General features: G+C 40.5%; 1 protein-coding gene across 4 annotated transcripts in view; it reads right to left on the reverse strand.

Moving 5' to 3' along the window:
* BCL11B (BCL11 transcription factor B) overlaps positions 1–26,481 on the reverse strand; it is a 161,874-nt gene that overhangs the window by 129,702 nt on the left and 5,691 nt on the right. For all 4 annotated transcript variants that reach the window (XM_082242658.1, XM_082242659.1, XM_082242657.1 and 1 more), the window contains exon 2: positions 17,590–17,952. In XM_082242658.1, coding sequence (XP_082098784.1) covers positions 17,590–17,952 — 363 coding nt within the window. The remainder of the gene's footprint in view (positions 1–17,589; positions 17,953–26,481) is intronic.

Genomic DNA, 26,481 nt, shown 5'->3' on the forward strand with positions numbered 1-26,481 from the left:
TCATTGATGTATGATGAGGCTGTAAGCTGGTAAGACACAGAGTAATCTAGATGTAGATAAAGAGTATTACCCTATTCAAATCACGTTTAAAAATCTTTCTGTCATTTCCATTAGCACACGGAAGGGGGAAATGCGATTTATAGCAAGTCTAACAAGAACGCTGGGAAAGTCCTATGCCATCTTCCAATCTATATGTGAAAAGTGTCTGGATTTCCTTGTTTAGTAAACATATTGAAGAGGAACTTTACGGATTCAGACAAAAAATAGCTGAATTGAGAGGTCTAATGCGTTAGGGCAGCATTCAGACTGTTACAGCGCAATACTGTACGCCAGGGATCTCCAAACTACGGCCGTCCAGCTGTTGCGGAACTACACCTCCCATGAGGCATTGTACAAGTCTGACATACACACACATGACTAGGCATGATGGGAATTGTAGTTCCTAAACAACTGGAGGGCCATAGTTTGGAGACCCCTGCTGTATGCAGTAACTCATGCACTAACATATGCTACATTTATATGGGCTAGAAACACACCATAACACAGTTTATAACAGGCCCATGCCATTTTTCCCAATGCACTACAATGCACAAGTGGTTTTAATCTGTGCACTGTGGTACGCCAAAACGCACATGCCCTGTTGTGTACTGGCTAGGTGCATTGGGTTGCCATTAATGGCTCTGTAACTGTTGAATATATAAAAATATAAATCCTGTATTATAATAATATTAATAACTTGCTTAGATTTACAGGCTACCATGCATTGCGGTAATGTATAGTAAAAGCAACTTAACACATTACTGCAATGCATAGCTTTTATAGTGCCTTAGCAAGCACAGTGGTTAGCCTTGCAGCCTGGGTCACAGGTTTGATTCTCGCAAGGACCTTGCATGAGCATCCTGAGGTTCCTCCTAAAAAAGTACCAATATTGAGTTACTGGTGAGTTTGACAAACTCTCAAATATGTTGGCCCTAGTATATGTAAGAATGGGGAAAGGACATTAGATTGTGAGCTCCTCAGGTACTGATGAGAATGGCAAGCACGGCTTACTCACACCAGATATGTATTAAGGCTTCCCCTATTAAGGGATAGCCCTCATATGTATTGATCTCGCAGTTTACAATGCTGGATTTGTTTAGGCCTCTGTACTGAAGTTGGTCAATGTTAATAGTCAGACCTTAACATAGTTACGACAAACATAGGGGTTAAGTTACTGCTACTTCAACTAACCTCAAAATTACGCCATAGGCGTTTGGTTTGTATTGCTGTTCTTACCTTTTGCATGTAACATATCAAAATGCACTTAGTTCATGTTTATTAATGTGACTGGTACATCCTAATTATTGTACACATAGCAACTTTAAAGCTACTATCAATGTAATCTGTTTCTTAAAAAACTCAAAACAATTATTGATCAAGAAGAATTGCAAGCACGGTGGTTATCAGGCTTGGGTCCCAGGTATAATTCCCAGCAAGGAGCTAGCATGAGCACCTTGGGGTTCCTCCCAAAAAAGTACTAATACTGAAGTACCAGTGGGTTTACAAACTCCAAAACACAATGGTCCTGAAATATGTAGGAATGTTAAAAGGACATTAAATTGTGAGCTTCTCAGGTACTGATGAGAATGGCAAGCACAGTGGCTAGCAGGCTTAGGTCACGGGTTTAAAGCCAGCAAAGGAGCTTACATGAGCTCCTTAGAGTTCCTCCCAAATAAATACTACCACTGAAGTACCGGTAGGTTTAACAAACTCCACAACATAATGGTCCTGAAATATGTAGGAATGTGGAAAGGACATTAGATTGTGAGCTCCTCAGGGACTGATGAGAAGGTAAAGCACAGTGGTTGGCAGGCTTAGGTCACAGGTTTAATGTCAGCAAGGAGCTTACGTGAGCACCTAGGGGTTCCTCCCAAAAAAGTACTAATACTGAAGTACTGGTGGGTTTGACAAACTCCCGAACATATTGGCACTAGAAAATGTAGGGATGTTAAAAGGACATTAGATTGTGAGCTCCTCGGAGGCTGATGAGAATGGTTTAATGTAGCTACATAATATATTGGTGCCATATAACTATGGGAAGTAAATACATCATCCTCGTAAAATATAGTTCTCAACAGATAAGATGTTCATAAATAGCACCAATGTTACTAGTTCAGTGTTTTCAAAGCCTGTCCCTAAAGAACCATGTTTTCTACACATGCTCACTGTACTGGTCTAGGTTGGCCAAAAATGAATAGATATCTCCCTAACAATGTAATGTGGGCAATATCCATCAATCCATACACCATTCATTTCAGAAGAGGGTAACAGTAGTACACACACACACACACACAGTACTTTGGATCAGTACACACACACACAGTACTTTGGATCAGTCACTTTCTTTCCAAAGGAGGGAGAAGAAACAAGAATGGCTGTTAGGTGTTTGTCCTATACAACAAGCCCACAAACGCCCCTAAAAACCCAAATTGGCAAACACTACTCTAAAAAAAGCCTAAAGCTGGCCGTACACATTACTATCCTATTGCATTATCTTCTTCAGACTAAACAACAACCATGCAAACCAAGGGCCTTCCTGATTGGGTATAAATTTAGTGAAATTTTTAGGTAGTCCCTTGCCCTACATTGTGACTGGTAGATCTAGAGGAGATTGTGTAAAGATTGCATGAACAGATTATAACACATATTGGTCAACATACATCTCAATATGACTGCAATTTAGCTTTTCCAAAAGCTGACTTGTGTCTAACAGGATGAATGCTCTCTACAGAGGGTTAAGCATGTTCAAGCAATCATCCACTTTCCCAATTAAAAGAACATATTTCTCAATCTCGGTCAGTGAATCCAAAATTACAGATTTTCTCAATCCATCCTCTGTTTCAGACAAGACAACTCATGACGCACTCACTTTCCGGACTCTTGAGGCACCTGTACTAACCTGTAGCAGGAATGGACATCTTAGTCACCACTACCAAGACATGCAAAGGAAGAAAGAAGCATTCACTATTAATTATGTATCATTCACGCTTCGCATTTTATTGGAAATGAAAAGGAAGTATGGAGTGGTTTTAGTGGAGTGATTAAACCTGACTTTACAGGAAGATGAAACCAGCTACAATTCAAACCCTAACAAGTCATCAGATAGAAGGTTTCTATCATCCAGTACTGGCCCTTACAAGTCAGGTGGCTGCAGTAATTTCTTAGGCACCAGAGCACCTAGGTTGGATGAATATCCTCTTCATAGCACATAGGCTCAATTAAAAAAAGCTTTTAACAAAAGGGTAACGCAGAAGTAAACCCTCCTATAGTTTTTAGCCAAGGAAGCTGCCATATTGTAAAATTTTCAACTGCCCATGTGATCAGTTATGACACCAGCCATTGCATGGCTTGACAGTTTGGTTGAGAGCATAAGTGCCCATTCACATTACCGCGACTTGTCAGGCGACTGATCAGCCTGACATGTCGCGGTCAATGCAGTGCTACGGGAACCGTTCTAATAGGAGCGACTCAAGTTGCTCCGACTTAGAAAATAGTTCCTGTACTACTTCAGGGTGACATCGGAGCGACTTGCATTGACATTCATTACATGAAGCCCGTGCAAGTCGCGCCGAAGCCCCAGTGCACGCGACTTCACAGGTCGCCCCCGAAGTCGTGCCGCGGTAGTGTGAACCGGCACTAACTGTATTTCAAAACTCTTAAATTGATGGGTTTACTTCCGCTTTAAGGATTTATACCAGTGACAATAGTTTTCCAATCTTGGCTGAAAATAACTGTCACTATTTTCAAAAACAGATCCTTATCCTTGTGTTTTATCTTTGTGAATGGGATCTATATTGAAACAGCGGAAAAAAAATAACTGTCACTTTTTGGAAAATACGGATCCTTTTCCAGTTGTGAACTGAGCCTATATAGGAAAAGTGGACAGATATTCAGCAGTTGCTCTGTACAAGGAACGGCTTAGGAAATCAAAAGAGCTAGCAGTCAGTAATAGAAAACAATACTACCAATTTTTATAGGCCTTAGCTACACTGGTGGTTTGATAAAGTCTTCAGCAATTTAATAAGTGTGGTGATCAGTTAGTAACAGAAAGGATATGGGGCTGGAGCTACATAACTGATTTTCTCAGCCACGTTCCTAGGATCACCAGTGACTGTGACTTCCTATGTTTTAAAGTATACGAGTAGCAGCAACACAATGTTCCAGCTGTTGTATGATCAATCACTGCTACATGCTATGGCAGCCTTTCTCAACCTTTTCAACACAGAGGAACCCTTGAAATACATTTCTGGTCTCGGGGAACCCCTGCTAAAAATTAAAAATCTACAACTCATGATACATTAGTGTGACAGTCAGTGGGAAGAATGCTCCTTACTCTTGTCTTCATTGGGAAGAATTACCCCATTACAGATAGCTAAAAGGAATAATGGTGTCATTGGGAACTTATCAGAGAGGCAGAAATTGCCCGTTGCTGAAGGAACCCCTAGCAACCTCAGGAAGAACCCTAGGGCTCCACAGAACCCTGGTTGAGAAATCCTGTGCTATAGTATAGCTTAGATGGGTTTTAGATACAAAACTACATAGCTCCCAACTGTTCCTGATTTCGAGGGTCTGTCTCTCATTCAGGACAAAGTCCCTCTGTCCCTCTTTCCTCCTCATCTGTCCCTTTTTCGGGTCTGATCTATATAGTTGTATGTAAAATGCACTACTTATCTATCACAAAGGTGCTAAACCTTTCCATGTCAGAATTGCTGCATTTGCAAATTCCAAAAGCCAATATAGAGAAATAGTAGTGGTAAAAAAAGCACTTACAAGTTAAACCCATCATTTTTTTTGTACAATTTACCTTTAGGGGGCGTGACAAGTGGGTGTGTCCTATGCCCATATACGTTTGCTAATAGGTGTCCCTCATTCCCATTTTAGAATGGTGTGAGGTATGCAACTTGTATGTAGAAGCAAGTAATTGCACACAGTTACAGATTGCTGCAGAGGAGGACCTTTGGTCTCTTTGAGGAAGCAGTGATCTCTCTGCAGAGGTCTGGCACAACCCCCCTGCCCCCTGTTGTATCTAAACTGGAATCCTAAGTCGGCAGGATGCATAAGCAACTGATTCTACTAAACAACTAAAAATTCCCCACTTGCACTGACCTGGTTTTAGATACAAATCTAGCATGCAGAAGTGTGTAATTGAACCCAAGTGGAGCATGCTGCAGAAAAGGAGCCTCTTTGCATGGAAGCAGAGGTCTCTCTGCAGAGGTTTGGAGTCAAAGTCAAAGCTGTCTATTCAACAGGGTTGCTGATTGTATTGAATGACTAAAAATTTCCCAGTAGCTCTACCCTTCTGGTTTTAGGTAAACCAAAAAGCACGCAGAAGCCAGTAATTGCACACAGCTGCAGCATGCTGCAGAGAAAAACGCTTGCGGCTCTCTGTGTGGAAGCAGTGGTCTCTGTGAAGAGGTCTGGCATCAGTGCCATCTTAAGAGCATTAAAGGGCCCCGGGCAATACAGTGCACTGGGGCCCCGCCTACACAATCACCCATGAGAGTAAAAATGCAAATTATCGATAAGGTGATATTTATTGGTACAGCAGTGCCAGGCTAATGACAGCTTCCAAGTTGGGGCGGCTGGGTCCGGTGAACACACACACAGGGATGGGAGTCAGACTCGATTGTCCTGTGTGTGCCTCTTCCTGTTGAGGTGGATGGGCATTCCTGCAGTTGTGGGCTCCCCCTCCATGGCCCAAGTGGCCTGACAGCAGCGCAGGGCTGACAGGTGCTTGCCACCTGCTAAGTTCGGCAGCAGGATGCACACGGGAATCGGGACTAATGCTTGGCTGGGGCTGGGTGGCTGAGCAGGTGGGGCCCCCCCCAGGCAAGAGGGGCCCCAGGGCAACTGCCCAGCATGCCCATTCTGGCATGCCCCTACTGAATAAGACCTTTAGCTCTGCAATCAGCAATGCTCATACACCATGCTGATTGGATAGCTCCTGTTCTGACACAACAAGGGGCATTTTGGACCTCTGCAGAGAGACCATTGCTTCCACACAGGGAGCATTAAGAGTTTTCCTCTGCGGCATGCTGCTGTTGTGTCCAATTACTGGCTTCTGTATGCTATTTGTGTGTCCTTCTCAACAGCATGCTGGCAGGAGACATGCTTTTCTACTCAAGCTGTGGCTGTTTTCTAAAGGAATTGAACAGCATTGAGCTGAATAAATTAAAAATTCCCCTAGACTTTAAATAATTATTTGTAGTTAAGTTTCTAGAGGGTTCCTACACTGTGCACAAGGTCAGCCCACTTTGGACCATGAGCCATCACAAGAGTATCCTATATGATATAATAGCCTATATATCCTATATCCTATATTTATCCGCACACACACACACAGATTGCAGAACGGTTTTCCCTCACACCCAAACTGACAGATGAAGTCATTACACTATCTCTCTTTCTCGTCTCCGTCCTCCTCTACACAAGGGGGAGAAAATAACAAACAGGCCTTGTCCATAAAATTGCAACCACTGCAGTCCTAAGGATTCAATTAAGCTAAAATAATTAATGCTTCTGCCACATTAAATTACTCTTTACATCTGAGCTGTCTATGTTTTTATTCTTTAATCTTTCCATTTTATTTAAAATGAGCTAAAAAAGAAAATGTATTGTTTTAAACATGGCAAAAAAAAAGAGAGGAAAAAAGAAAAAAAAAAACCAGCAAAGACTGCGATTGTTATGCCGTTAATAAAAAATAGAAAAAAAAAAAAGGAAAGTGTTTTGCTGCAGCTGACACAGCGAGTTTGTGCTACTATTTCTGGGATTAACCTATAATTGCCTTAAAAGTTTAGTTGCAGTTCTTGCCAACAAAAAATCTCGACAAAGGAAAGTCTCCTGGAACGATGTTGCAAGCAAAAGCAGGTTCGGCTCCAAAATGTATTTTTTATATATAACACATAAAAAAAAAAAAGGCGGCATTATTCAACCAATAAAACAATGAAGTGAGAATTTAGGTAATCAGATATTAATTGACTGCGGTCACATAACATTCATTCCGACTTGGTACTATGAATTATATTAAAAACCGTTTAACGCAACCCAACTTATTGTTCCTTAAAAAAAAAAAAAATCTGCAACTGAGCGTACAGAACGGAAGCAAAGAGTGTACAGAATGAATCAGCCGCTGGAACCACATGACGGCGGGCATGCACAGTGCACTTCACAGCGGCCTCAGCACAGACGCTGCACTTTCAGAATCAAGCCACACCCGCAGAATACCGGAAACTGAGATAGGTATAGACGCAGCGCTGTATAACGATTTCAAACGACTGGAGCCATTTCAAAGAAGGCAGATTTTTAAGGGCCTATATGGATCTATATATATATATATATATATATATATATATAGATCTATAAGTGTGGGTAGAGATATTTTTTTTGTAGTGCTGTCATGCATCAATGTGCGTTTCTTTTGACACTTGTCCTGACGTGCGTTGATATGCATTCTCAATGCATTTTTGAAATTTAGAAATTGGAGTGTATAGGGTTAACAGCCATTTACGGAGGCTTGTTAACACCTGTTATATATTAATAGTGATGCACACATATTTCGGCCGCCGAAAATGATCGGCCTAAAAAGGGGTTATCAGCATTTTGCTGATAGAAATAAAGGTGCAGATAAATGCCTGCGAATTTGTCGTGATTTTGCCCGGATTTTACCACGATATTTCCACATTTACACTGTGCGTTTTTCATAAGTCATGTGACTCAAAAGCTGCATTAAAACTGCAGAATGCACAACATGCAATCTTCCTTTGGGATCAATCAATAATTTCCCTTTGGGATCAATAAAATATTCTGAATCTGAATGTTGAAGCGTTTAATGCACTTCAATGGGGAGGTACATTTATATATTTTTTTTTTAACTGACCAAATATTCACCAAAAAGGGAGCATAGGAAGCACAATGGACCAGTGTGAAGACACACATAGAATTTAAAGGGATGCATTTTTTTTTTAGCTTTTCTTGCACTTTTTTTTAATGCAAAAGCGCTTCAAAAACCGCTCAATGTGAAAGCAGCCTATTGGCCGAAAATGTGCCGATAATTGGCTAAAATAAATTCATAACAATTTAAATTCACGATATTAATTAAAAAGTTGAATATAATACAATTATATATAAAAACATACATTTTTTTTTTTTTTTTAAACTGTCTGTTTCAGTTTAAGCTTTCGGCCATGTGTATTCTGAATTTCCAGTTTCGGTCCAGAATTTTCATTTTGCTGCACCACTACATATTGACATAACCAACGGATTAACTGCATGTAACATGCATGTTGCTGTGCTGCCATTGACTTCTATGGGCCTCCCAATTCACTAAAATGCAATGCAAAAAAAATTGGACTTTTTTATTTTAAAAAGCATGGGCTCATTTACACCAGATATAGTCAGGCGCGGTTTTTAAATGCCCCCGGAACACATGCACAGTAAAATCAATGTTGTTTATTCACCTCAGTTAACACCATTTCATTCAGTTCCAGTGCTTTAAAAAAAAAAAGAAGTATAACAGCATTCATTTTTTTTCACCCCCGGAATGCGCATAAATGCATGTATAAGCAAAGAAACACGCATAAACGCGAAAAAAAAATATTTGCATACCAAATATAGATTTTTTGTAGTGACGGAAAAAAAAAAGGCACTGCAAACACATTACAAATGCATGTAAATGGGTATACAGAACCCTCCCACTAAATGCAGGGATTGCAGTATAAAGGAGCCCCTAGATGGGAACACACGCTATTTTTAATATGGGAATGTGAGACACAGGCTTTTATTGCATTGCAACATGTATGGTAAAACGCATCAGTGTAAATGATTCCTCCTGTATTGAATTATATTGTAACTGTACTGTCTGCCCTTAAGTTGTACAGCGCTGTGCAAACTGTTGGCGCTATATAAATCCTGTATAATAATAATATTGTGCCCTAAATGAGACCTGTATTTAGTGAAACGCGTGGGCTGCCATTGCTGATCTCCTCTTGAAAATACTGGTTTGCTGGCTGTCTTTCAGTGGCAGGGGCTGCAACACTGACTGCACCTGATTGGCCCGCTTTGAGGCTGAAGTTGCAAAACTAGCCCAATGACCAGGCAATGAACATTTTCAGAAAGAGAAGTGATCATCTGCAACCTACATATTGTCTTGCTACAGGTTTAATTTATAAATAAAAAATAAAAAATTAAGTTGAATGCTTTTAGAAAGATTTATTTTATCTATGAAAATGTGGAGTTGCACTTTAACAATGGCCACTGGATGCAAGCCTGTGTTCCCATTTATGCAAGATCTCTTTGGCTTGCTGAATAAACACAACAGGCCTATTGCAACTTCCCCGCTTGGGGATTGGCCCGCTTTGAGCCTGAAGTCGCAAAATTAGCCCAATGACCAGGCAATGAACATTTTCAGAAAGAGAAGTGATCATCTGCAAACTACATATTGTCTTGCTACAGGTTTAATTTATAAAAAGTTGCACTTTAACAATGGCCACTGGATGCAAGCCTGTGTTCCCCTTTATGGAAGATCTCTTTGGCTTGCTGAATAAACACAACAGGCCTATTGCCGCCCCCCCCCCCCCCTTCCTTCACTACACGCAGACAGTTGGAATTCTGAGATCCCAACATTCCATACGCTTCTGTCACTAATAACTTAGCAGGAAACTATTTTAAGTCTTCCTCCTCGGGTCTCATAAACTGTATATGTGTCGGAGTCAGGCTCTGGGGATTTCTGTTCTCTTAGGATACGCAATTTCTTCGACACGGGTAAAAGGATGGCAGGTTCGCATTCGAGGAAAATGGAAAAAAAAAAAAAAAAAAGGAACTCTCCTTCACACGGGCTTCAGTATAAATAGATTTAGGATTAACTCTAATCCCCAGACTTCTAACATGCAAATCAATGCAACTTCAGGCTCATAAGGTAGTGAAAGTATTTCCCTGCCAGCCAGATGAAAGCTGCGAGTTCACGCGATAGCGGCGCAGATACTGAGGCTTTAATCTGCTGATTAATTACTTGTTCAAATGGTGCTTATTACATGTGATGTAGAAGAGGAGAGGTCAGCAGCCACCAGCGACAATGTGGAGACGGAGAGACAACGGCAACGCTGCTGCCCTTACCGCACACACTCATTTACCTGGGCGTATTAAATGGGTAGCTATTTTATCAATAATGTTAGCACTATGGGGTTGATTTACTAAAGGCAAATAGACTGTGTACTTTGCAAAGTGCAGTTGTTCCAAAGCTTAGTAAATAATCGGAAGCTCTTCTGACTTCTATCATCCAATCAGGTGCAAGCAAAACTTCTGTTTTTATATTTTCCTTGCACTTGATTGGGTATTCTTTTCAAAGTGAAGCTTTCCTCATTTACTAAGCTCCGGAGAAATTGCACTTGGAGAGAGCAGCTGCACTTTGCTAATTGCACAGTCTATTTGCCTTTAGTAAACCAACCCCAATGAGTCTCACTTGCCCACCTCTAGACTGAACACAGCCAGGGCTCTGTTCTGTGAGTCTCACTTGCCCACCTCTAGACTGAACACAGTCAGGGCTCTGTTCTGCGAGTCTCAATGAGTCTCACTTGCCCACCTCTAGACTGAACACAGCCAGGGCTCTGTTCTGCGAGTCTCAATGAGTCTCACTCAGGGGAGGGCTGGCAGCCTTTGGCCTGGGGGGCAAGTCCAGTCAAGTGGCCCATTGAACCACCAAATCAGCTCACCATCCATGCCCACCTGGTTTTAAAATGGATATTGATGTTATATAGCAAGACAAAAATGATACAATGTGGTAACATCATTTAATTTTAATAGTAACAAAGGTGGTTTAACAAAAATAAAATCTACATCATTCTATATTGATTGGTTTGCGCAAAATGTATCACGTCTACAAACTTTGGGATACAATTATTTATATATTTTTTTAATTGTTTTTACTAGTAATGGTGGTGATCAGTGATTTTTAGCGGACTGCGACATTGCGGCAGACAAATCTGATACTATGTGGCACTTTTTAGGGACCAGTGACACCAATACAGTGATCAGTGCTAAAACAAATGCAGTTACTGTATAAATGGCACTGGCAGAGAAGGGGTTAACACCAGGGGTGATCAAGGGGTTAAGTGTGCTCCTAGGGAATGCTTTCTAACTGTATGGGGAGTGGATGTACTAGAAGAAAAGAGAGATCTATGTTTCAGCTTAGCTGAAACACAAGATCTCCATCTTCTTCTGTGACAGAACAGCCTTCTGCCTTGTTTACAAAGGTAGACCGCCGTTCTGTTATTCTCCTGCATGATCGCGGGTGGCCGGCGGACCTCTGATTGGACCTGCTGATTGGCTCCCGCAGTGTCTAATCATAAGGGGAGCGGCGCCCCAGCGGCACCCGTGTGCCCCCAAGAACCCGTGCACAAAATCACCTAACAGTACGTGATTTTGCGCAGCTGGGCCCCCTGCTACAGTATATATGCGGTGGGTGGTTTGAAAGTGGTTAAGTTGGGAGAGTGGGACCTGTAGTCCTTCACTAGTTGGGAGATCAGGCGTGTGTCACACATGCTGTGCTCTGAGGGGCTCATGCTGGGACCTGTAGTCCTTCACTTTTGGGGGGGGTTACATCCCCAAAAGCAAAGGACTACAAGTCCTAGCTTGAACCCTGGCTGAGATTTAATCATGTGATCTCCTCCTCTGCTGCCAGCTCATGATCCCATGACACAAGAGGGAGCCCTATGGGACCTCAGGGACCCAATAACTTTAACTGGACTGTATACAGTCTGTATGTTGATGTCTAGTTGCTCCTGGCACTATATACCTGTCTCATACCTGTAACAGGTATGGGACAGGTATATAGCGCCAGGAGCAGCTAGACATCAACATACAGGTATGGGACAGGTATATAGTGCCAAGGGGTAGCAGGGAAATATTGCAATGCTCCACATGACACATTTGTTGTCACTCACTGTTCTGCTCCCGACCACCTCACCTCAGGCAGCAGGTTGACTCTGGAGAGCAGTGCTAGTACAAGGTCATCCAATGCCCAGGGCAAAAATGGGAAACTGCACCCCCTGTCTATCACCCTCCACCAGCCCCTGCTCCCTGTTGGATGGAGAAGGGGGTGGGGCTGATATGTTGCCATGCGCCAAAATGTTTGTATTGTTTGTGACATGCAACTAAATAGTACCAATATTTAAGGCACACTACTGCAAACCAAAATGTTTAAAATTGGTGCACCTGTATGGGACTAATATTGACAAATTGTCCCTGGGTTGGTGGGTCACTAAAAGGGAAAAAAAAATTGTCTGCATTAGCGGTGTCACTGAAATTAAAAAAATGTACCCCAGTCGATCGTGTCACCGAAATCAAAAAAATGTCAGTGGTGAACACCACCACAAAGCTCTACCCCCGTATCCCCCAGTATAAAGCTGTTCACTCAACCCCTCAAACCCCCCTCCCCATACTATAAAGCTCTTTCTTAAAACCCCCACATACATAGCCCTTCCGCCCTCTCCACCCCCAGATACTTACCCAGTCCTCTGTATAGGAGGCACACTGTCACTTGCAAACACAGAAACCGGCAGAGGAAATCTGATTATTTTTTTAGAATAAATGACTGCAGTCAGAACAGTGGCAGTGTTGGAGGTGGTGGTATTGTGTACCACCCCGCTGCAGACAAAAAAAACAAAACCCTGTAGATAGGAGTGATACTGCAGTCACTCTTATAAAATGTTATGTATACAGAGATTCTGTATATAGATCACCTCACTAATATAAGGGATCTGTGAGGTATCAGTGTGGGAACTAAGTGTATGTTCCCACAGAAACAAAATCCTGAATTCATGTATAAACAGGTTGCTTTTGGTGGGCAGTGCTGCCACTGAATGCAAATAATGTAGTTTAATGTGGCCAACCTGCAACCGCCCTGCATGTGACTGTTACATGGTAGTATGTAACTATCGGGTTAAACAGCTCTGAAAAGCAATTGAAGCATGGTTCACTTTTCAGAGGAGTAACTTCCACACATGTGAATGAGCACTTTAAAGAAAAATATCCCATTTGGTCTTTATGATTGAAAAATGCCATGATGTCTAGGTGAGGACTGGAATGTTTAGGAGAGGACCTTCTCTCTTTTCATTGAAAGTCTTCATAATGGACTACTTCAGTCCATCAGTCAAGCCCACATAAGAAGGCCAATCAAAAGATCACCAAACAGACAAAGGTACCTAAGTAAAAGCCAAATTATTAAATGGTAGGTGCTTATTATGAACAAAAGCATGAAGCACCAGCCCTGGTTTTAGGAGGTGATCCTTCTCCTCCAGCTTGCATTAACAGAAGCCAACCAAACAAATGCAGGGAAGTAAAGGGTTAACCTCCTCACCTGATAACAGAACCTTTGCTGCACACTCAGGCTCAGCCTTATTTACTGCCAGTGGACAGACTGACAGTATAACTCAGAAACTGGAGATAAGTTAAAGAAGTAGTGCAGGGATAGCTGAAGATAGCAGAGCTCCTCCGTCTCCCTGTAACATCGGAGATCGAGATATGTGTGTCAGTCTGGCAGTAAGGAAGGCTGAGCCTAATGTGCAGTGAGCTCCATAATCATGTGAGGCAATTTATTCCTTTACTTCCCTGCATTTGTTTGTGGCTAGCCTAGTGTAGAAGAGCTGCTCCAGCTCCAAGTGTGCCCCTGCATCAACACAGAATCCCCCGACCCCCCCCCCCCCCCCCCCAGAACAGTGACCCTTCTGCCCTTACCTTGTACCGGCCATGCTGGACTGGAGAAGTGCTTTTGATGTTTGTTGCAGTTTCAGTCCTGGATTCCTGCAGGCAAAAATTTCGCCAGTTCCTCTTCTCTTCTGCAGTGGCCTGCACAGTGGGAGATGGAGGGAGGAAGTGGGTGGAGCCAGTAATAGTCACGGAGGAGGACTAAGAAGATCCTTCTCCGCTCTGCATGCTGGGTCCCTTCTCAGCCTCTCTTCCTCCTCGGGACCGTGACGTCACTGGTTGCTAGACGCCAAGCGGCTGGCTATTCTAGCAACCAGTCTAGATCAGATTATAGGGCCGGGTGGAGGAAGAAATGGGTCTCGGGGCCGCGCCGGCCATTCACCATGTAAGTGAAACTTACTGAAGAAACTGAGCTGATGCTGCAGTGGCCTTTTCTGGGGGGATCAGAGCGGCCCGGGGGGAAATTGCCCTCCTTCCCCCCGGCCCAGTCCGCCCCTGGTCTCACTTGCCCAGCTCTAGACTGAACACAGCCAGGGCTCTGTTGCTTTTTATCCAATGTAACCAACAATGCAGCACATGACTTTGTGTTGTTGAATCAGTAAAGAACCAGAGATGTTAATCTTTGGCCTGGTGATAGATTCCCTTTAAAGCCCAACTTCAGGAAAAATAAACTTCCTCCCCTACAGTTGGGCTACCTGAACCTCTGGAAAACAGAGCTCCCCTGCGCTCTGACTGTGGACTGTCCCTTGGCATCCCCATGCCTGGAGCTGGAATTTGGTCTCTCTATCAGTCTCGATTACGTTGGAGGACCTTGGACTACTAGAGCGTAGAGGAGAAGTGGCTTCAGAGACAGGTCTAAGTAAGTAAATACGCTTTACCTTGTCCCCTAGACATAAATGATCAGTTAACCCAGACTGCAAGAGTTGCCTTTTTGTTTTCCCAGAGTTCAGCTTTAATAAAAGAATAAAACAGTGGTGGACATACTGGGCCACCCCAGGGGTTCTTCCCTGGGGGCCAGGCCCGGACAGTTGGGTAGGAGTTTTATGAGGTTTTTCCTCCATTTGGCCGATGAGCACATTCTACATCTCAAACTACACTGCCCCCTATCTCTGTGGTCACTGACTGTTTTATGATCTGCCAATGCAATACATGTTATTCCTTGTTATTGGTTATATTTCTCTGTACTTTATTTTTGAAAAATAAAGATTATTAAAAAAAAAAAAAACAGTGGTGGACAGATGAATTCAGACTTTAGAAGGAGCCAGCAGTCCAACCTGGAATCTGGAAGCGGCCAAGGAATCGAAAAGTGATTCTAAAAACTTAAAGTTCTAAAACATTTTTAAAAATTGTTCCTGTAGTAGAAAATGGTCAACAGTCACTAGTGCCACCACCCCGCACCAATCTTCGCTCTGTTGGAGGGCTACAGCTGCAAAATATTCTTCTGCATTTGACACTTGTGGATGCTTGGTCCCCCCCATTCTGTGCTGTGGTTGGTTTTGCTGGCCCATACGGCACTACTGTGTCCTGTAGTGACTGAGGGGCTGTTAGGTGGGACCATAGCACACAGCGGGGGAATGCAGATTCCAGACAAACAGAAGTGTCAGAAACTGATAGTGCGCAAAAAGAATTAAAAACCTTTTTAGCAGGAGTAATTATTTTGGAAGGTGACAGAGTTTCTTTAGTTTTAGGTGATAATGTTCAAAAAAAAAAAAAAAATGGGTGCCTTTTTTAAAGGTCATTGGCAACCTGGCTCCTAGGAATTTTCCTAATTGTCAAGGCCATTTTAGACAGTATGGGGTTGATTTACTAAAACTGGAGAGTGCAAAATCTGGTGCAGATGTGCATGGTAGCCAAGTTCAGCTAGTTCAATTAGGCTTTGACAAAAAAACCTACAAGCTGATTGGTTTCTATGCCGAGCTGCACTATTGCACTCACCAGTTTTAGTAAATTAACCCCTATTTGTTACATAGATCAAGAATATGAAACGTCCAATTTTCACCCAATCCTGATCGATATTGAATAAGGAAGAAAAAGCTGATGGGGCTGTTTTAGGACAGCACTGTATATTGGTCACTGTGCAACTTTTCACTTGTTAGCAGTGCAATCTAACAAATTATCCAAATTTGGCCTACATATGTAGACAAATCAGTCTCAAATTTAAGTTTAAGCTTGAGTTGGGTCTTGCCGTCTAAATGTAACATACTTGGCTATCTTTAGACAGGTTTCTACAAGCTTGAAATCATACAACATTGGAACCATTTTTCTTTTTAGTTTTTTAGTTTTGGACAGAGAGGAGATGGATTAGAACACCTGTCAGTTTTTATTGCTGTCTGTGCCCCCCGTTAAGGAGGATTCCCCCTCTCTATTTGTCCTTTTTACCATTATCATTGGAAGCGAAAGTAAAAAAAAATCCAAAATTTTGGGTTGTCCTCAGAAAAGTAATAGAGGAAATAATCTTCCAAAGGGGACACTGGTTCTGGTAATCCGGGGGTCCCCAGGAGATTCCCTTAATTTGCAGGGATTTCCTTTTACTTCCTGTTTGGTTATATGGGACAGGAAGTGAAGGTAAATCTCCCCAATGGGATACAGATGGGAAAAATAAACCTCACAGGGGTTATAAGCCTCCCATAATCCATCCAAAATAAAATAAAAAAGTTTTTGCCAATAGTTCTACTTTAACATCTAAACCTAAAAGCTCTCCATTCATGTTACAATCTGACTGCACAATCTCTATGTGCAAGGGTCTACATGGATATAAAATGATTTGGTTGTTCTGGTAAGACTTTGCACATATGGGTGTTTCTCAATAGCCAGCCACCCAATACCTGAATGGGCAAAGATCACAAATGCGTGCGTTGGATTTTGGCCCACACGGCTGACAACAGCAATGGCTGTACTATCACTGCACACTAATTCTGCCATAAGATGACTATTTTTTTCCTTTGCCTATGTGTCAGTATAAGAACAAATTGACTGCAGGAACTGTTTCACAGATTAGGTCTGTAAATAAGAAAAGGAATATACAGTTTACCATTCACCACAAATAAAGGGATTGCTTTATACTGATCCTATGATGCGGAATCCTAGAATGAAAGATTCGCTCACATGAACTTCTTATATTATTATTATTAAAGCCAAGCATGGATTGATATTACCATAATGGCTAATATTTTAGGTTATTCGGTTGATCTTTTTGGTTAAATTTGGTTGGAGTGTTTAAAAGTTAAAAAAAAAACCTTCATATTTTTAGTTAAATACAGGTAATTATTCCCCCCTCCCGCTCCTTAAAGGGACTATTGCCTTTTAAAACAATGAAATACAATAGAAGACGGTTCATACTCACCTGACCGGCAGAGTTATGGTTGCTCAAAGAATCATTCTATCCGACACTTACAGGAGTGTTGGATTTCTATTTCCCCTGCCACATGCTCTAGTTCAGTCTGCCAGCCCCTACGTTGCTACTGTACCCTGTGCTGCTAAATTAAACCAAGTGTGCAATGGGGGACCTGACAGGCCCAGTTGTGTGTTGGATGGGTAGATTCTTCGGGTGGCCAGAATTCTTCAAGGAAACGAAGATTTCAGGCATGGGTTAGTATAGTTTTCCATTGCAGGGATCACTCTAAATAGTCACTCTAGTTACTCCTAACAGATTTTGTACATGAGAACAATATCTGATGTGCATGGCTCTTTAGTGCAGTTACAATTAGAAAAAACTAGGATTGCAAGTCCCAGTACAAGCCGTTAACAACCTGATAGGCCTTGTAGGTCCTGGAAGGACATGGGCTCCATGCCCTGCTTCAGAACCTGACACAAGATGATTTTACAGACCTTGTATTAACAAAAAACACTTACCTGCAACATTCTCCTGCTTCGGGCAAATTCCTTTCGTAGGCGTGAGAAGACGGTCTTCCTCATCAGGCGTGACTTGGATACCGATTTCCACTGGCTCTGCCACTTTCCTGAGCTCGGAGCGAGATGAGTGCGGAGGACTACTTTTATCCAGGTTCTTTTCATAGCAGCCTCCGCTTGGGACTCCGCACTGCTTCTTCTTGTGCTCTATAAAAACCAAAATGTCTCCCAGCGGGAAATTCATTTGACACTGTCCGCATGTTAACAAGTCGGGGTCGTTGCCGGACAGGGTAAGCGTCCCCGTCTCCGGGATGGGTAAGCCGTCGTCCTCATCTGGGATTACCGCTTCAACATGATGCTGTTCAGCTGCAATGAAGCATAAGAAAAAAAGCATTACCTACCACACTTAAATAATTCTTCCACCTTTCTAACACCCTTTATTATACTGTAGGACAATGCATTGAAATAGCCAACTTTACATGTAGCCCTTGCCGCCCATTTTATCCCGTTATACCCCCACAAACCCTCAAAGAACCATTGGGCCTTCTGGCAAATGTTAAAATTTGGCCTATTGCCGCAATGATCTGAATGTGACTGTTTACAGTTGTCTAAACTTGACAAAAAATGTTTTACAGAATTGCAATGTTCCATAAAATTCACTTAGGGCAGCAAAAAACATCTAAACAGTTGGCACAATGAAGACTGCAGACTTGTGCACAAGCAAAAAGGGAAAAAGATACATAAAGGATATCTAAATCCTAGATTTTTTTTTAGATATTGCAGTTCACCAGTCCTTAGATCTGTTGGCTTCATTTGTTTTCTTTTTTAAGCTAAGTACATTTTCAGGGAAGTACCGAAAATACCCACTGATTTTGCCTTAAAGGCCATGTTCTTTCTGTAAACTACTTATCCAAACCAACCCCCATGTAAAGAACACGAAGAGAGGAAGACATGTTTAGTGTACAGCCTTGGTAGCAACCATGGATAGATAGATGCAGTGGAGGTGAAAGAATAGGGACCCAGGGACATGTATTATCCGTGGGATTTACCAGGTGAAAATAAAGGGAAGAAAGAAAACTATTGCAGCCACCACAAAGTCTAGAGTCTGGTAAACTAAAATACATATACTACTTTTTGGTTTGGGGGCTTGAATATGCTTTATTATATTTTGCAAAGGTGACTATTACTATCCTGCCTCTTAAGGGCAAGATAAAGTTAGAAACAAAAAGAAAAATTGTATTTACAAAAAAAAGCAAACATACTGCATAGCAATGGCCAAATGTAGCAACTAAGCAGAACCAAAATGTATGCCTTGTAATCCATGTCTTTACTGCAAAAAAGAAAAAGTGCCTATTTCGAGTTAAGAGTGCATTATTTTTGCAGCGTAAAAATTCTTGACAGGTTCAAAAATAAAATGCTGTGACCACGTTCAACCTCGAGTTTGCAGATAATTGAACCTGTCCACATACAAATCCATTTCAACAGACAACCATTTTTTTTCCCCATAAAGCTCGCCTGAGGACATCTGCGTTAAAGCTATCGATGGCATAAACAAGCAGACGAAAGGGATAGATGTCTCTTAATAGCTGCTGGTTCTGTAACCCGCCTCCCCCTCAAAACACCATAGGAGATACAGCATGCCCTTGGCAATACATAACACTTGAGATTCTACCTGTGCGCTCTCACAAGGATTATTTACTTGAAATGCATCCCCCCACCACCACCACCACAACCACATAGAAACAAAAATAAATATCTGCACTCAAAAAAGGGAAAAAAATTTATACTATTGCTTTAGTCATCGATATATCAAACACTGCCTCTGGAAAACAAATGCATCTCCTTCAGACAAAAAAAAAATGTTTATCAGGTGTGCGATTACTCAGGGTTGTAATTAACTGCATGAAAAAGTACGAACTGTAGCAAAGCAATATTCTCTTGTTGGTCTGACAATGCGACGATTGCGTGACGTATCTTTGTTATTTGAAGCTACTCAAATATTTTTAAAAAATATTTTTATTCCTATGAAGAATACCTTGAATATTTATTTTGCCTCGAACTGCTAAAAATATTATAGGGGGAATAGGCTTTACCAAAATTACTGAAAAATACAAAAAAAAATCAAATAGCCCCGTAAAGAAATTTGTTTCTAAAAAGGTTTATTTTCTCTCATCAATACATAAGCTTTCTAAAACTATCAAAAAAGTACCAAATCTTCTTTGTTCCTAATGGTCGTGCAGGGTGGACAACAGAATGGAGTTAACACATAGGTATGGTCGTTCATAAGATGGCCGATACAAAGGATTGGCCACTTATAATGGTAAACTTTATTAATAACAAACAAGAATATTAGTCAACTGGAGCACATAGCCTTAGCTTTGAGGTTCTAATCCCAAAAAAAAATTCTTGTATAGAAGACTTTGTAGGCCTTTAATTCACAATACGCCAATGTCAAAATGTCACATTTTTATTGAGCGTTTGCTAATTATTTCCCCTTCTGGCTCTATTTTGTCTGATGTTAACTAAATTCTTTCAATTACAGTTTTATTAAAGAACAAGATGCGGGTTCAGCTTCTGTCCCTGCCTTGTATCCTTCTCGGTGAACTTCCCGAGCAGGACATGTCCACACCTCATAAATACACTTAACTCCTACTCAACAATAACAGCCATTTTATCTGAGACCGTTAACCATTCACAGTGCAGTGGGGGGAACTTCAGCCTAAAACTTTCCCTCCAAAATAACTGTTAGTGGGTCATTGACATTAGATACAGAAGGCAGATCTGCCTACCTGAAGAGGTTAGCACTTAAAGCCTTCGAGGCAAGTGGATCTTGTCGTTGGGAATTGTGAAACACGTTTGATAGGCCCAGGTGGTCTTCAAAGCTTCAGATATACCAACTCAACTCATCAGTGCAACGTTGTTCTGTTACAATGTTAAATGTTAATAGATACTGTTTCGAATGCTTATATATCTGTATGAAGTTATGCTTTTTATCCCTTAATATCTTAAAAATAAATTAGTGAAAGGGAAAGTGCTATACATAATTTATAAGGCACCAAAGATAATGCGCACAGACAGTAAACTATAGCAACTAATCAGATTCTAGTTTACAGTACTTATGTTTCTAAAAAAATTTATTCTGATTGGTTGACATGTGGATTTTTGCACTTGGCACATCACCACCTTATTAAAATATTGCTGTGCATACTTTTCCCCCCACTGCTTGCTCACGGCAAGACACTGAAGCAATGCTTCTATATGGAGTCCCCTGTATATATTTCCCTTTATACAATTCCAGATAGTAAGGATGCTTCATAACTCAGTGACTCCACCCTCAAGCTTTCCAAGGCACAACTCAATATCACGCTTATAGGCCACCCCGTTAAAGAGTTAAACACAGGATCGGGGATGCGGCAATAAAATGCCAATCGACTAGAATCAAATTGTTTTAAATTAATTGGCTTTAAAAACTCCCAAAAAAAATAGAAAATGTCACTGATACAGATTTATAGGTTGAAAATATACTGACAGCTAATCTGGGGCCAAGGGGTCCACTTAGCGTTTTCCATTTAGTTTAGTCGTAACCTCTTTGAATATCTCTCTGCTATCTTACGAGTCATCTAAATTTGATTATATTTAGGATCTTACTGCAAGTCTATTTCAACACGGCCGTTGCAACGAGTGCCAAGTTATGTGCAAAACATCGTTTGACTCAATCAATTACGAAGCTACAGGGCCAGACTATCTACGCAAAGGCAGATTCTCTTCTGCAGGTAGCTGTGCAAACCATCAGCCATCTGCAGAACTGTAAGAGATAATTCTCTCATTTCTGATCAGCGCTCAGGCTCTTTTTCACTCTCTGCTCATAAAACACATGCATGCCTTCTATTAATATACTCTCAAACATGGATACATTCAGTTAGATATCCCTATTGTATATATTATATATATATAGCGAGGTACTGTTACATAAGGTGTAAGAGGCTCATGAAAAAGTTGAATTGCAGCTTTAGGAGTACTAAGAATATTTTTTTCTGAGATTGCTTTATAACCTGGATGTAACCAAAGTGCTGCTAAAAAAATGTTGCTTTAGGAAAGCCAATTTTCGTTCATCTCCGACCTACAGAATATCATCTTGGGTTAAACTTGATGGACTTGTGTCCTTTTTTTAACCAGATTAACTATGTAACCATGTAACTATCTCATAGACAGCAAAAGAAGTCATTAGAACATTTTAGATTTTGAAGTTTTGACATTTTGGAATACTGATTTAAAACATTCAAATAGATTTTCGAAAGAAAAATAAAATGCTGCAATGGCTATATTTAGGATATTCCAAATTCAGGAATACTGATCAATTTAATCCAGAAGCAGTCAGTGTTAAATAAAGCCAATCTATTTCTTTTTCTTTTCTTTTTTTAGAGAAATATTAGATTCTTGACCACTCCAGCATCTGAAAAGGCTTGTGACAGATTACAGAGTGCAATATATTGCGTGCCACTTAGCCAATTAAGAGGATAAAGTCAAACGTAATAAATCATAAGTATTAAGTTGTGCAGATTTTATTTTAGCATATTGCTGTGCACAATTATGCTGATTCTGTATCATCATTTATAAATCTCCAATGAGCCAAACAAAATGTTCTTCACTAAAAAAATCAAGATATACAAGCAATTTGGAAGTGCCAATATTACATGCAAATTAGAAGGCATAAGAAGCAAAACTGGCGCAAGTTGCGGGCACATCAACATAAAAAGAAAAAACTTGAGAGTCAAAAACAAGAAGAATATTGTTTTTTTACAGAACTCTAGTCTGATGTAAGGCTCTCATCTTGTGGTTGAATAAAATGATAAGGTTTAAGCATTTATTCAAAATTAGAGCAAATTGATGGATTCAATTTTCAAGTTCCGATCATCACGGTTTAAAAAAAACTTGAGCAACTGTTTTTAAAAGTAAAAATATCTAATATATTTGATCTGTTTTGTTTAGTCTTCCATTCATATTTTGTTCCTTAGCATCATTATTTGGAAAAAAAAATAAGTAAAATAATAAGCAATTATTTTATATTGTGCTAAATTGCAGTTGGGTAGAAAGTTGGCCTTGTCCAAAAAAGGCCAATTAGCATCCACGCTGCGATAACAAAGTGTTGACGAACTAAAACCGAGTACATCAAATATTTTAAAGTGCCAAAAAAAAGCCAAAAATAACCTTAAAACTTCTACATGATGATATCATTTTTTCTTTTCAATTCCTAGCTATTCGAAGCCACAAAAATCACACAAAAATTTGCTTTGAAAATCGGCTGTTTGGAGCGCTGGCGTGCCAGTAAACAGACTTTTAAAAAAAATACGCATATTTTAGCTGGTGCTGAGAGCTTATAATTTAGCGTGAATGGGGAAGCGTGTTAAAAGGCTGTCTCACAGTTTGTGACCAGTGCTACAACGCACAGGTTTATTGAAAATATAAATATACTTTATTGAAAAGCATTTATTGAAACGATAAATACACAAAGCAAGCCAATGCAAATCGTGAAGAGAGACTTCAGGATTCGGCTTGCATTATGCAAAGAAAAAAAAAAAAAAAAAAAAAAAGCACTGTTCTCGTGCTGCTATTTCATCAAATGTAGTATTTTTTGGATAGGCAAACCGAATTCCAAGTTTGCACCGGTGGCGGCCATCGGCATACACAAATGCAGGTTGAGTGTGTGACTAGTATGGTGGGGGGGGCCTAACCACACTACTATATACCCCAAATGCAATGAAGTAAGCTACAGCTGCAAAAGGAAGCAACTCCCTTCTTGTTTTAACCCTTTAGCTGCTAATGAGTCTGCGGCGCTCGCACAAAATGGTAGACAAGTCTAAAGTACGAGGGGCCTTCACACCTGGATTTTTTTGTCATTATAATTGTTATTATATTCTTGAGTGGTTTGCGTACTTTGGCGAAGGCTACAACTCTGCAGAATTAAATGTGATGAGTTAAATTAGCACATGTAATATAATTCCTTGTCTTCCAAGATCACTCCCCCCCTCTTCCTCTCCATGGGATACGCAGGAGATTCATGTTGTGTCTGTAGGGCCTCATTCAAACCTTCATTGAACTACAGAAGTCATCAAAACGCATTTCTGCTACTCTATATTTAAGGCTGGAGGCTCGTTTCACCTGAGACGAAGGCAGTGGTCTTTTTTTTTGCCTGACCTAATTTATTTCACTTTCGGATTATTACGAAAGCTCACGGGGTAATTCCCCCACCTTACTTCAAGACGCCCAAAAAACAAAAATGAATCCATGTATTGGCTCGGATCACAGAAGTTTTAGCATGCTAAAATGTAAAAATCGACTTTTATGGAGTAAAAAAACAAATGGCGAGGGATTGCAAAAAAAAAAACATCTTGCCCTAAAAACATCTTGCCCTAAAACATCTTGTAGGCAACTTTGGTGAGTTCTGACAAGTCAATAAGAGGACCTTTTAGATTGGGGAAAGTCAAGTTAGCAAGTTATCAAAAATAACCAATTGTTCTTGTAAATGATAATATGTAAATGTTGTTGGCACAGTTTTTTTAAAAACCGATGCACGGTGACCTAAAAATATTTGAAAAGTTCAGTGACAATACAAGCCACCATAGGTCTGTGGCATATGGGACGCAGAAAGGTGCAACTGTATAGGGTCCAGCCATCAAAGGCAAGTCTGGAAGGGATTTGCATAAATAAATGTCCTCTTTGTGCCTCAGATGCTGCAGCAGTAAACAGACTTGTATGTTGATTTCCACATTTTCACAGTAACACTACGACGGATTCGAAGCCACTAGCATCGAATCTTATAGACTCGGAGCTCCCCCTAGTAGTCATTGCTTGTCAGTTTTTTTTTTTTTTTTTATTTAATGCCTTAGGGCACAATTGAAATGTGCAGCTTAAAACTTAAATAGAAAGAGTCTTGAAAAAGTTTATTTAAAAAAATAAAAAAATAAAAAAAAAATGAGTTTGCTAAAGAAATAAAAGATCAACACAAAAAGTCATTGGGAAATTCAGGACTGCATGCCTATGCTACACACCTTGCTCATCCTCTGCCAATCAAGTCCAGCAATGGACTATGCCTTCACTGGGTTATTATCTGATCAATCTAAGTCTTGCTGCTGTGCATTTAAAACCTATTATTACTTAAGAGCACTTTATCCCTTTTATGCTGTATAATCCATTGAATTAATTCTTCAGGCGATCTGAACTTTTCAAACTTACGCTTTTTTTTTTTTTTTTTTTGACCATCTACTTCAATTTTTGCAAAAGAAAATAAGTAAAAAAAATGGTTTATAGTTTAATTTAAGGTATTTTTTTCAACGGTGAGTGCTTGATAACTTTGCGTGTGAAGTGGTGATGGTGTGTGAAGTGGAGATGGTGTGAGAACTGAAACCGTGAGAATTAAAAAAGCCAAAAGAAAAAAAGGGGGTCGCAGAAATTTTTATTCTCTTCATAAAAATTTGGTTATAGGTAGATGTCACGTTTCTTCCTGTTTTCAACCACAGTCCTTTTCCTGTGGGGCGCTACCTGTCGGCAATGAAAGGGTCGGCCCCCTTAATTCATGCTATCGATCTAATTTAAAGACTATTTCGGGCCGTTTGTGTAAATTTGCCACTTTTAAAGCAGTCAAAAATATAACAGGTTCACTTTGGGGCAGCAAAGTTTTTTTTTTTTTTTATTTTTTATTTAAAGGCAAAAAAAGGAAACATTTGCTGTCTGCTGCTGCAAGAACTCCACACTCCCTCATGGGAGAAGAAGCTATTTCTAATATAGAAGAAAAAAAAAAACAGACTTAGAGCTGATGAAATCGTAGAGCCAGGATTATGTAATTTATACAAACCAGCCAGGGGAGGGACGCCAGGGAAGTGCGATTCCATATTCAATAAAGAGATCGCAAATAAAAAGATGCTTTTTAATTGCAGCCCAGAGCTAGGACCACAGGTACCATCAGCTTTTTTTTTTTTTTTTATCAAACTACGACACGCAAAAAAAAAAAAGTAATTTTTCTATGACCTGACATAACGCATATTACACTCAGTATGAAGTCTGCAGATCTGGGGGGGGGGATGCATGTCGTCGAGCTAATATTAATTGCGCTTCCCTGTTGCATTTTTAGACACCGTAATCATTTAACGCGCTTAAATTAAAATGTCAAAGTTTGCTAATTATTGGCGCAATAGATAAGAGATAAATCTGTACTGGGTGACAGTGACTAGAGAGGGATGCACTTTTTTTTTTTTTAGGCCTCTCTGCCTTGTCGGAGGTAAAGAAATGCTCCTTCAGCGATTCTATCATAGATAAGGCCTAATTGGGGCTAGGTTTCGGTTTCTTAATGTTTTTTTTTTTTTTTTTTTAGAAAAGGGGACTGCTGAGAAATACAAAGGAGGAGGCTCAGGTGCTTGTGTAGGTATATCATTTTTTTTTTTTTACAAGTGTATCTACAACTGAGGGCAAGTTGACTGCACTGGAAGCCTATAAGGTGGCAATGTGGACGTCTGGTGTAGAAAAAGTAATTCTCCCAGGCTTCAGATTCCTATATAACACAAACCAGAGGGCTTTTTCAACAATAAACAATGCAAAACTGGTTCGACTACTCTCTCAAGCTACATCTGCATGTACCTTCATGATAAAACATCTACACTCTCTCTTGCAATCCCTATATTCTTTCCCTATAGGTTTTTTTTTTCCAAGTCCTTTATTGTTGGCAGGACCCAAACGTTGCACGACCCCCCTTTTAGGTCTTACACATTGCCTTCAGGTTCCCAGCTAGCTGTCTGGCTTTTGTTGCTGTTTGTTTAGGAGATGTCAACATAATTCACTGCACAATGCCATCAAAAAAAAAAAAAAAACTACAGCCCTAGCGCAGGCGATAGAATCGATCGA

The sequence above is a fragment of the Pelophylax lessonae genome (assembly GCF_965119305.1).
Source record: "Pelophylax lessonae genome assembly, chromosome: 13".
NCBI lineage: Eukaryota > Metazoa > Chordata > Amphibia > Anura > Ranidae > Pelophylax > Pelophylax lessonae.